The sequence below is a fragment of the Octopus sinensis genome, linkage group LG4, assembly GCF_006345805.1.
Source record: "Octopus sinensis linkage group LG4, ASM634580v1, whole genome shotgun sequence".
Lineage (NCBI taxonomy): Eukaryota > Metazoa > Mollusca > Cephalopoda > Octopoda > Octopodidae > Octopus > Octopus sinensis.
In genome coordinates this window covers 79,401,921-79,412,371 of record NC_043000.1, presented here as the reverse complement: position 1 = coordinate 79,412,371, position 10,451 = coordinate 79,401,921, and the positions used below count along the sequence as shown (strand labels likewise).

Genomic DNA, 10,451 nt, shown 5'->3' with positions numbered 1-10,451 from the left:
GAATGCACTATGTGCCGTACGGCCGCTTTGAAGCAGTGTCGCTGCAATACCACTTGAGGCACATGCAATGGCAATTCGACGTTCAGCGCGCAGCTTTGCGAGAATCAAATTGATAATGAAAGTTTTACCAGTACCACCTGGAGCATTCAAAAAGAAAAGCTTTCCTTGGTTCAATCTAACGCTGTCAATAATTTCATTATAAATCTCTCTTTGTTCAGGCAAAAGTCTTGGTTCATCTCGCGTACTTGTTTCCGTCAATTCGGCAATGTTGTAGTTTTTTTCTGACATGTATTCAACATCCAAAGGCGCTTCATGATGGACAGGTGTTGGCAGATGGAATTCACTTAAACCGCGTATAACATAGCGTCTGATGTGTCTGTCCATGTCGATTAATGCCTCATTATAAACATCGTCGTTGCCATCACGTAGCGCTAAATTAGCCTGTATGTCCTTTGATAGGCTCTGTCTGAACGATTCCCGAAGGTTAAAAGGGTTGCTGGGATTACAGTGGATTAATATGCTACAAAACAATCAACGCATTTGCCATGGCAGTTTACAATTTGAGGCCTCTGCTAATGTCCTGTGTAAGTGGTCGTCATTGAGAAGAAGTCCGCACCACAAACATGCTTCCCTGTAAGTGGCGCAGATGATACCATCATCCGTGCGAAGATCAGCAAAAGACTTCGGTCCAGTAACTACATGAAGTAGCATTCTCAAAGAGATTTCCTGTTTGGTAGGATGAATATTATACACACGGCCAATGACGTTCTTCCTAGAAACACCTGGCCAATTGTCAAGTTCTGTTCCATGTGACCTGCGCTTCCAATTATTATTGTTGTATGTGTAATATTCCGGTACTTCAGGATAGATGAGAGTAGCAGCAAACTCATCAACTGAACACAATTTAAAAAATGCTGTAAGCGTAGTCCCTTTTGGATTTTCAATGACTTGACGTGCATTTTTCTCTGTGAAGTAAAGCAGCTGTCTCTTCTGTAAATGAACATTCAGGTGGAAAACTGATGGTGAGCTGAGATGAATCTCGTATCCAAAAATGCGCCACGCTGCATAATTGGAGGATACATACCTACCGAAAACAAATTGTTTAATTTCGTCATGTCTAAGGTCTTCATCACTGAACACAAACACGGCCATATCATCGCCCTTATTAATGTACTTGCAGAGGTATTGTATGCATCTCACCGAACTGCAGTACTCAACATTAATGTGTGCATTAAATGTTTTGGAAAGCAAAGGGTTGAATGGAACGATCCAGGCATTATCAACATCGAATGTTTTTAGCCGTTGTCTAATTGTAGTTGTGCGGCCACCCAAACCTGGGTCACATATATGAAAGAGAGGACGGGAAAATGAAATATTTTGCAATGTAAACATGATTTGTTTTAAGAGAAAGATTGTCATGATTGTGTGTTGGTGGTGGCGATGATAATTATCATTAGGAAAAACATAAGTTGTGGCGATGATAATTCTAGACCCCTTTTCACATTTTGATGAAGAGAACCCGATTTCATTCAGGTCTACTGGGGCCACATATAGGGGTGTGTGTGCACACTGTAGAAATTAAATTAGAGATCAAACCAGTAATAGGGAAATGAAACAGTAAAAAAACAAAAACATAAAAATATAATATTAGATATATGTATATATATATGTGTGTGTGTGTTGACAGGTAGACAATAGAATGCGATGGGGATGGGGATGGCGATGTAATATTTGTTATTGTCCATGAACGCTGATAGATACCTGAGTAAAATGTATAGGAAGGTAAGAGATAGAGTGAGTGAAAATGTTCTTGGAAGAGAGTAAATAGCGACAGAGCGATTTGAGGAAGACTTTACATTAAATAACGGTAGTTGCATTGTCAATGAAGAGGAGTGACAGAGTACTGGAGGAAATAGGGTGAGGTAGGAAGATGGCCCCTAGCAACCACACCTTTTAAGATAGCGATTTCTAAGGTAGCCCACGCGCATCGTCACCTCATTCTACATGTCCCTGTAAATTTTGGAGCGAATCGGACGGGATGTAGTGGCATTGAAAGCGAACCAAGCGGTAAAAACGCAATTCAGTTTTATATATAGAGATATATATATTATATATATATATATATATATATATAATATATATGTATGTATATTTATGTTTGTATATATATATATGTATGTATATTTATGTGTGTGTATGTATATATATACACCTTCGAAATGCAGAGTAGATGAAACCATGGCAACTGAAGAAGGGAAATTTTCCTTGTGTTATTTGTCCTGTACTCTATTTTTTCGTTGTTTAAGAAAAATGTCCAGTTCCTTGGTTTTGTGTTTATGTTTTTGTTTCTCATTGTGTTCGACGTTTTTTTGGTGTCCTGTACCCATATATGCATGTATATATACATGTAGAGGTAGGTACGTACATATATGTATGTATATGTGCATATGTTTTATTTATTAATTTATATATATATATATGTATATATATATATATATATATAGCTCTTCATTCTTTCTATGTCTAGTTTTAGACATGGATGAGGCAATGCATATTATTATGGAATTGCTTGACAGCTGATTGCTTTGCCTGTTCTTCTTGTAGGGGAGTTTTTATATCCTGTGTTTTTGAAAACAGAACAATGCAGAGGATTTGTTGACAGGAAATAACAAATTTCACTATTTCTAACTCATTTGTAACTCACCACACTTTTTCCTTCAAAGTGCAGAATATAAATATGCATACGTGCACACACAGACGCACATACACATGTATGCAAGATTAACTTTTCTGTATTTTATTTACATGTGTTTGAAAATGTAGAAGTAGCAGATGACTTTTTGACAGAGAATGGTAACAGACTTTACCATTTGTAGATGAGCCAGCTTTTTCATGCAAAATGCAGAATATTAATATTTGCACATCATGCATACAAAAAATTTCTGTGTTGTATATAATAATGTAATTATTGGTCCTTATTTTATAGTAACATGCTAATGTGATATTGGTTGACAGTGAGGTAATATTTTAAAGAAGTACTAGTTAACAATATGACTAATATAATAATGATATAATAATATTGATTATCAGTGTGTAATCTATAATAGTATTGGTTAAAAAGTAGTAATAATATAATACTGTACTCTAATGTAGGTTAACAATGTTGTAATAAAAATATAAGGTGCCAATATAATTATATAGTAATACTAGTTAACAAAATGGCAATAATAAGATGGCACTGGTATAATATATAATGATATTGGTTAACAACAACACCAATAGTAATAATAATAATAATAATAATAATAATAATAATAAAACAACACTGGTTAACAATGTAGCATTAATTGAAAGTAATGCTTTTGATACTAAGAATAACATAATATAATAACTAGGTAATGAGTTACAATCATTTAATCTTTTCTTGTTTCCATATGTGTTTCTCACCCAGTTAGCAGTTGGTGACTTCACAGATATGTGCATATAAGATTAACTTAATTATACTAGTATATTTCTACTGGAGTTATCATGCTCCATGCTTCTACACTCTTTATATTAAAAGAGTTACAAATATCTGTTGTAATAATTAGTAAAGGTTTGACTATTTAGTAATATTTAGAAGTGTTCTACTGCTCCTAGCATAATGCTAGTATTTTTTACTGTTGTAATTGTTATTGATTTTGTTTATAGTTCCTTTTCCTTGTTTCTTTTTTTTTTTTTAGACATTCTGAATGATCAAAGAAAAATACTGTCCTGTCCAAGGAAAAAATCTCAAGCCCGAAAGACTTCTCTACCTGATGGACTTCTGAGCAGCCCAAAGGCTATGAATCGTCATCACCACCGGCATACAGAACCTGTGATAACTCTTGAAGGATTATTGTCTCCAGAAAACCCTACTGTGAGTGAATCTTCTAGTGTAGAGCATCCAGCCATTAGCAATGGTATCATACCAAATATGCAAGTACCAAATAGAATAGGAATAACAAAGGAAAAATTACTAGTTGTTGGAGACTCTCCGAATATGGCCACTGTTCCTAGCATTGTTTGTGCTTCTGAAGAGGAAGAAGAGGAAGACTTACCTGAGATAAATCAATCTCAAGAAAGTAAAGAAAGTAATTTAACTGAGAGTGACAGTAGCTTTATAGACACCAAAACAGTGGAAAACACAGAAGAAGCAGATAAACCAGATGCTGAGGCAGTAGCCGTAGAAAACCCTGTCTCAACAGAAGCCGAACCAGTTGTGACAGCAAGTGAGAGTTGCGAGACAATATCTTCAAGTGAAACAGTTCCTTTGCTCACCACTGAACCAGTTGTTGAAAATACAGACCCTGTTGGAGAGATAAGCAGTGAGGAAAGACCATCGAATTGTGAGACAAACGTAGAAGCTGTTGAGGATGAAGAAGATGAAGATGAGCAAACTTTAGTTCCAACTAGTCTAAGTGAAGATTATGATGGAGATACAGAAATGAATGAATCATTAGGTTTGCAGGCTGAGGATGAATGTGAAGAGACAGAACAGGCTACAACAGAACTATCTGCAAATACTCCTGTATCAGAGCCTGTAGATAATGTATATATTGAAAGTAGTTCTGCTGGATTGGAACTTATGCTTCATGGCCCTGGAGAACCACCTCTCTTACCTCCAAGAACATACCCATCGAAATCCAAAGCTCCTCCCCTTCCTCCTCGTCAACGTCCAAAAGAAGCGCCCCCACTTCCTCCAAGATTGCCCGACAAGTCGACACCTTCTTCCCCTGTCAGTCCCATAGTAAGTCCCACTATATGTGGCTCCCAGGCCCCTACTGCAAATACCAATGAATGTACATTATCACCAAAAACCCCAGAAACCAGCCCTGCTGCCCATTCATTGCAGCCACCACCCCCCATTCCGCCCAGAACTTACAGCCCTGTACATATGGCTGAAGAAAATGAGCAATATATTGTGGACAGCCTTGTTGGCTCCTTAGAAAACTTGAGTGCTGACCAGGCAGCTGGAGCTGTTGGTGGTCAGCATGACCATCTGTTCACACCAAGATGCACTTCACATGTATCAACAAAATCTAAAGGCCACCACAGTGAAGAAGGAAAATTCCATGGATCTCCATCTGTTAGTTTAAGCAATGATGGTAAAAAACTATCTTCGACTGTCCCAGGACCTGCTACAATGGATTCTGTTGCTATAGCTGAAAAACCTACAAAACCTCATTCACATGTTAAACGACATAAGAGTCACACTTCTAAAAACCCTCCACATGATAAACATGGCATGACTCATTCTATGTCAGATTCTATGCACTCCAATGGTCGCCAGCACCGCATAAATTCTCCACCAAGATTTTCTGATGTATTTGCTAAGAATGGCACTTCTGACAATGTGAGTCCACGGTCTGCAACCCCAATCCAGAATGGGGCTTCACCATCACCACCGCTTAATAGAATGCGCACTCTAAGTGAAGAGGAACGTAAGCAAAATAGACAGCAGATAGCTCATCACCTACAGCTCTGGCACCAGAAAAGAGTTGGTGTTAACAGTCAGAGGTCTGATTCTAGTTCTACTTCATCAGACTCAAATTCTTCGACTAATATCCCTGCTGTTGATGGTTGTGACCGGCTGGATGGTTCTAATTTAACACTTGCTAGCTCAGCTCCGCCTCCACCCCCACCGCCACCACCACCTCCTCCCAACCAGTCCTCCCATCAGCCGAAAAATGGGGTTCGCCGCGACACATCACTACGATGGTCCAGTCACAACTCTTCAACAACTTCTGTACCACGTCCATCCACAGCAAGCCACTCTGCAGCTGCTCCTGACTCTGTGGTTTGGCACCGGCGATCTCACAGTAGTCATTCTTCTTCCCATCATCACGCTAATAGTGAGTGACTTAATACATTCTATTCTTTGTTCTCTCTGTTCTTTCAAATTGTTGATTTTCTAGTTTTATATTTCATCACATCAGATTCACTGAATGAAACTCCAAAACAACATATTTATTTATACTCTCTGGCATTGATTTTATGTTCCTTTATTGATTTTTTTTTTTTTTTACGTAGGAAAATCCATGCTGAGTACTTCAATAACCTGAAGTCAGTTTTGTTCATTCAACATAATTGGCCAGCCTTCTTCTCCTGTACATGTTTCAATAGTAAAGCAGAGATTTTATTGCTAACCCTCCATTGAGAATTTATTTCAGAGCATAGTTTCTCGTTGTTGTTTAACCTCTCTACACACAGTTTAAATATAAACTAGTCTGAAACAACAGTGGTTTAGGAAATCAAATTATACATCACGCTAAAATGACAAACAAAATATAACTTAATAGTTTTCAAGATGTTAAAGATGCCTTATTTTCACTATTATCAGGTGATAATGCTGCATCATTGCCTCGTTTACCTTCACGAAGGCCCAGATACCATCGTGTTGAACCACAACCTGGTGAAGAGCCACTCCCAGCTGGTATCTTTTTTCATTATATTTTTTTCCCTCTTTGATTTTTTTAAACTAATTTTTTTATGTGTATTAATGAATATGAACATATAAATTCTTACATACATTTAATTTAATAGATATTATCTATTTCACCAAATGTTAACTTGAGAGTTAGGTTTACAGTGGGCCCTGGCCCTAGAGTTGTGGTATACAGGAATACCTCACATTAAAGTTTGTGTTTTCGCTTAAATTTCCTGAAGTAACAGATTAACTCATTAAAGGGATTCCTTTCATAGATAAGGATAACTGCATGATGTGCATGTTAGGAATTTGATATTACTGAATGACATGAAAGTAACAGAATCAGTGAAATTACTTGATAGATGAATCTTAAACAAACACAGAAAGTGTGTCGGGGGAAGGAGAAGTAAAATATTACATCTTATTAAATGATACAGATGGTCTGAACATGTGATGAGAAAAGGTTATGAAAACTACATAAAGCATTTGGATTGAGTGGCAATTGGTAACCAGATTTGTGGCAGGTACCTCTGGTGGTGGTGTAAAAATGAGCTAGAATTAAAATAATTATAGATCATGAACAGACATCAATATGTTGACATTTGTTAACATTTTATATTCCTTTCTCTACAATGATCACGAAAAACCTACCTTATTTTTGATCTCTTATTTCTTAAATAATATATGGCCTGACAGTGTTTTTTCTTACATATATTATTTACCAATCACTCATTAATGACAAGGATCACTTACAGGATGTATTTTTCTGTACTATTATAATTTCTAACCCCATTTTGTTTTATTTGAAACCTTTAAGCTGTAGTTTTTTCTTGGGGGATATCAAACATTGAAAGCTGTGGTTATAGTTAAGCAAAGTGTTGTTATCACTGTATTTAGACATACATGCACGCACACACACACACTCAGATACACATACATATATGTGCCTGATCTAAGATACATGCAAACATATATTTTTCTCTTAAAGATTGGGAAGCTGGTGTTGACACTCATGGACGAGTTTTCTATATTGACCATGTGAACCGAACAACAACTTGGCAGAAACCACAAGTAGGACAAAGTACTGGTCATCGAAGGCCCACTATAAGTTCAGAACAAAGGCAACAATTAGATCGCAGGTAAGACATTTTTCTCTTATTTCCTATATCAAAAGAATCCGCAAAGCTTATTAGTTTACTACGTCAGAAAATGTTTTAAACATCTGGTTATTAAAAGTTATTGAGTTTACAACTACTGTACACTTTGCTAATGTACCATAGTTTGTTTTAAATAGCATTATTAAATATGCAATCTTTATGTATACTGAACACCTTACTACACTTCTTTGTGACATAAAAGTACTGTGCTATCAGTGGAGATAGCCATGGAGAAAAGGAGAAGTTAAGATCTTAGTACCCTAATCTTTTCAGAAAGTACAATGCAAGACTTTGGTGATGTATTATATTTAAAGACCTGTCACATGCATGCCAGCATAGACAAATACATGTTAAAAGATTTGATGAGGAATGACCTTTTATGTGGTTTTGGGGTAGGGGGGAATATATCTGGATCACTTTTTCACTTTGGTGAGAAAGCTGTTAACCAGTTCTTTATATAGATTCTGAAAATTTTGTTTGCTTTTTTCTAAAATCAGAATCATATTCAGCTGTTTTAAAGACAAAGAGTTGCTACTATAAACTTTAATCTTTAGATAATGTATTTCTTTCTCTTTTTTTTTTTCTCTTTATTTTTTCAAATAACATTTTGAACATAATATTTATGAATTATTTGACATTTCATAGATATCAAAGTATTCGACGAACAATCTCACAGAGCCGACCTGAAGAACCACCACCACCTCCACCACCACCACCCCTTCCTCCTCAGACATCTGAATTGTCAGCCTGTGGTAAGCATGGTAATATAGTATTTCTACCATAATCTTTGGATTAAAAAAAGCATATTTTAGACCTGCTAATAAGATTCTTGCTTGAAAGATTGCTGAGTAGTAAATTTTGTGTGTGTGTATGTGCACACATATATGGTTTATATGCATTTATTTTTACTCTTCAGTGGCACTTTCTGTCTTCATGTATGCTCCTGTTCCACTTAGTCCTAAGCAGAGAAGGAGCACACACAAGGATGGAAAGTGTTGCTGAAGAGGTCACAGATATGTGACAAAATATTTTTACTGTTTTACTATTATAGTGTTACTATTAAAAAAAGATTTTCTAAGAATGGTTATTAATCATTAAGATCAGGTATGTTTTTAAAATCTAAAACGGCAAAATATTTTACTTTAAGAATAGAATAGTTAAAAGAGAAAATAACTCAGTGATGCCATCTTGAAGATAAACAGTAGTTAAATTTGTGTTATCTTATTTATTGTAATTAAGGGTAAACAATGTTAGTTTGGTTACTTATTTAAACAATTGTATTTTTCTTTTCCAACCTACTACAATCTTGCTCATTTACTCACTGATTCATTCAGCTTTACTTTGAAAAGTACAATGTTGTCTATATCTCACTCAGATCTCAATAAGGACACAGTATGTCTAGAGTTGTCTCTTGCATTTGCTAAAATAATAAACATGCTATTAGTCATTGACTAATACTATATTCCCCTCTCCATCTTATTATTTCTGGTTAAAGTTTCTTACATTAAATATGTTAACACTAACTTGACTTCTGTCTTGCATGCAGTAAATGTCTCTGTTTTAGTATTTTGTTCATTTTTATTGAAATTGTATGTTTATCAGTAAGTGGTTGACTGACTAGGACATGTTTCATTTTAGTTTTCCCAGAAACTAGTTTTTGCAGAACAAACAGATTGTGTTTAATTTTTGGTACCAGGCCACCTAAAAGCACCTAATTCTGTAATACAAAAACCTTGCTTTAAAATATCTTAAACTAAAATCTTCCATTACAAGTTCATGTAAAGATCGCTTAAGTTCCAAACACCAACCTAACAAAAATGTTAGTTATTTTTTTAAATCCCTCAAATAGAAAACTACATACACTATATCATGTTTACATGCTTATGTTGTTATCCCTTTTTGCAAGTGTATGTATGTGTAGCATGAATAGTTTGAATGTGCTTCTATAAACTCCCCCAGTTTGTTTAACAATCTCTGCAATGACACTGTGCAAATTTAGTGATTATTTTTGTATACATCTATCTGTTGTATACTTTCTAGTATGTTTCAACAACCTCTGTAATAGTTGTGCTTGTATATATTTATATATGTATGTCTGTGTGTGTATAGACTGATACCTTGCATGTATGGTCTCCTGGGAATTGAAGAGACCATACATACAAGATATATATATATCGTTGGCAATTTATTTCCTCTGTCTTCTCTTCTCTGGACCTTTCCTTCTCCTATGTTTCCAACGAAGAGCTCCACTTGAAACGTTAAACCCTCCTTCTTTCCTGAGCGTCCAATAATACTATATTTGTTCCACGTCCTCGCGTTGTGTTTTTTTTGTGCTTTCTTGTTTGGATTAACTTATATATATATATAACATAAATACATATTTATTTGCATTGTACTGTTGTTAAATTCCAGGTGATTCAAATACATCAAGTGGTAGTAATAGTAGCAGTTCTGTTACTTCAACATCAGGTAACACCTCATCACAGTCACGGACACCTGAAAGCCGATCTGTATACAACAGTCCTGCTGTTAAATTTCTGACAAGACCTGACTTCTTCCCTATTCTTCAAGCACATGAGGTATATATTGACTTTTAATTTAATTATAATTGTTGTTGTTCTTCATACAAAGTTGTACATGAGCGCTATCCATAACTTTTTTATCATCATCATCATCACTTAATGTCTACCTTCCATGCTAGCATGGGTGGGATAGTTTCACAAGAGCCGGCCAGGCAGAAGCCTGCACCAGACTTCTGTGACTATTTTGGCAGGATTTTTACAGCTGGATGCCCTTCCTAACACTAACCACTCAGCACATTTTCATTATGAAAATCTATTTACTTT

At 35.8% G+C, this 10,451-nt stretch overlaps 1 protein-coding gene across 4 annotated transcripts in view; it reads left to right on the top strand.

Moving 5' to 3' along the window:
* Window positions 1-3,698: 3,698 nt before the first annotated feature.
* The window catches only part of LOC115210889 (E3 ubiquitin-protein ligase HECW2), a 61,514-nt gene continuing 54,761 nt past the window's right edge, over window positions 3,699-10,451 (top strand). For 2 of the 4 annotated variants that reach the window (XM_036502196.1, XM_036502194.1), the window contains exons 1-5: window positions 3,699-5,873; window positions 6,362-6,454; window positions 7,437-7,587; window positions 8,251-8,366; window positions 10,018-10,184. In XM_036502196.1, the coding sequence (XP_036358089.1) occupies window positions 3,824-5,873; window positions 6,362-6,454; window positions 7,437-7,587; window positions 8,251-8,366; window positions 10,018-10,184 (2,577 nt within the window). In that variant the 5' untranslated portion in view covers window positions 3,699-3,823. The remainder of the gene's footprint in view (window positions 5,874-6,361; window positions 6,455-7,436; window positions 7,588-8,250; window positions 8,367-10,017; window positions 10,185-10,451) is intronic. The other 2 variants (XM_029779660.2, XM_036502195.1) reach the window with 2 other exon arrangements.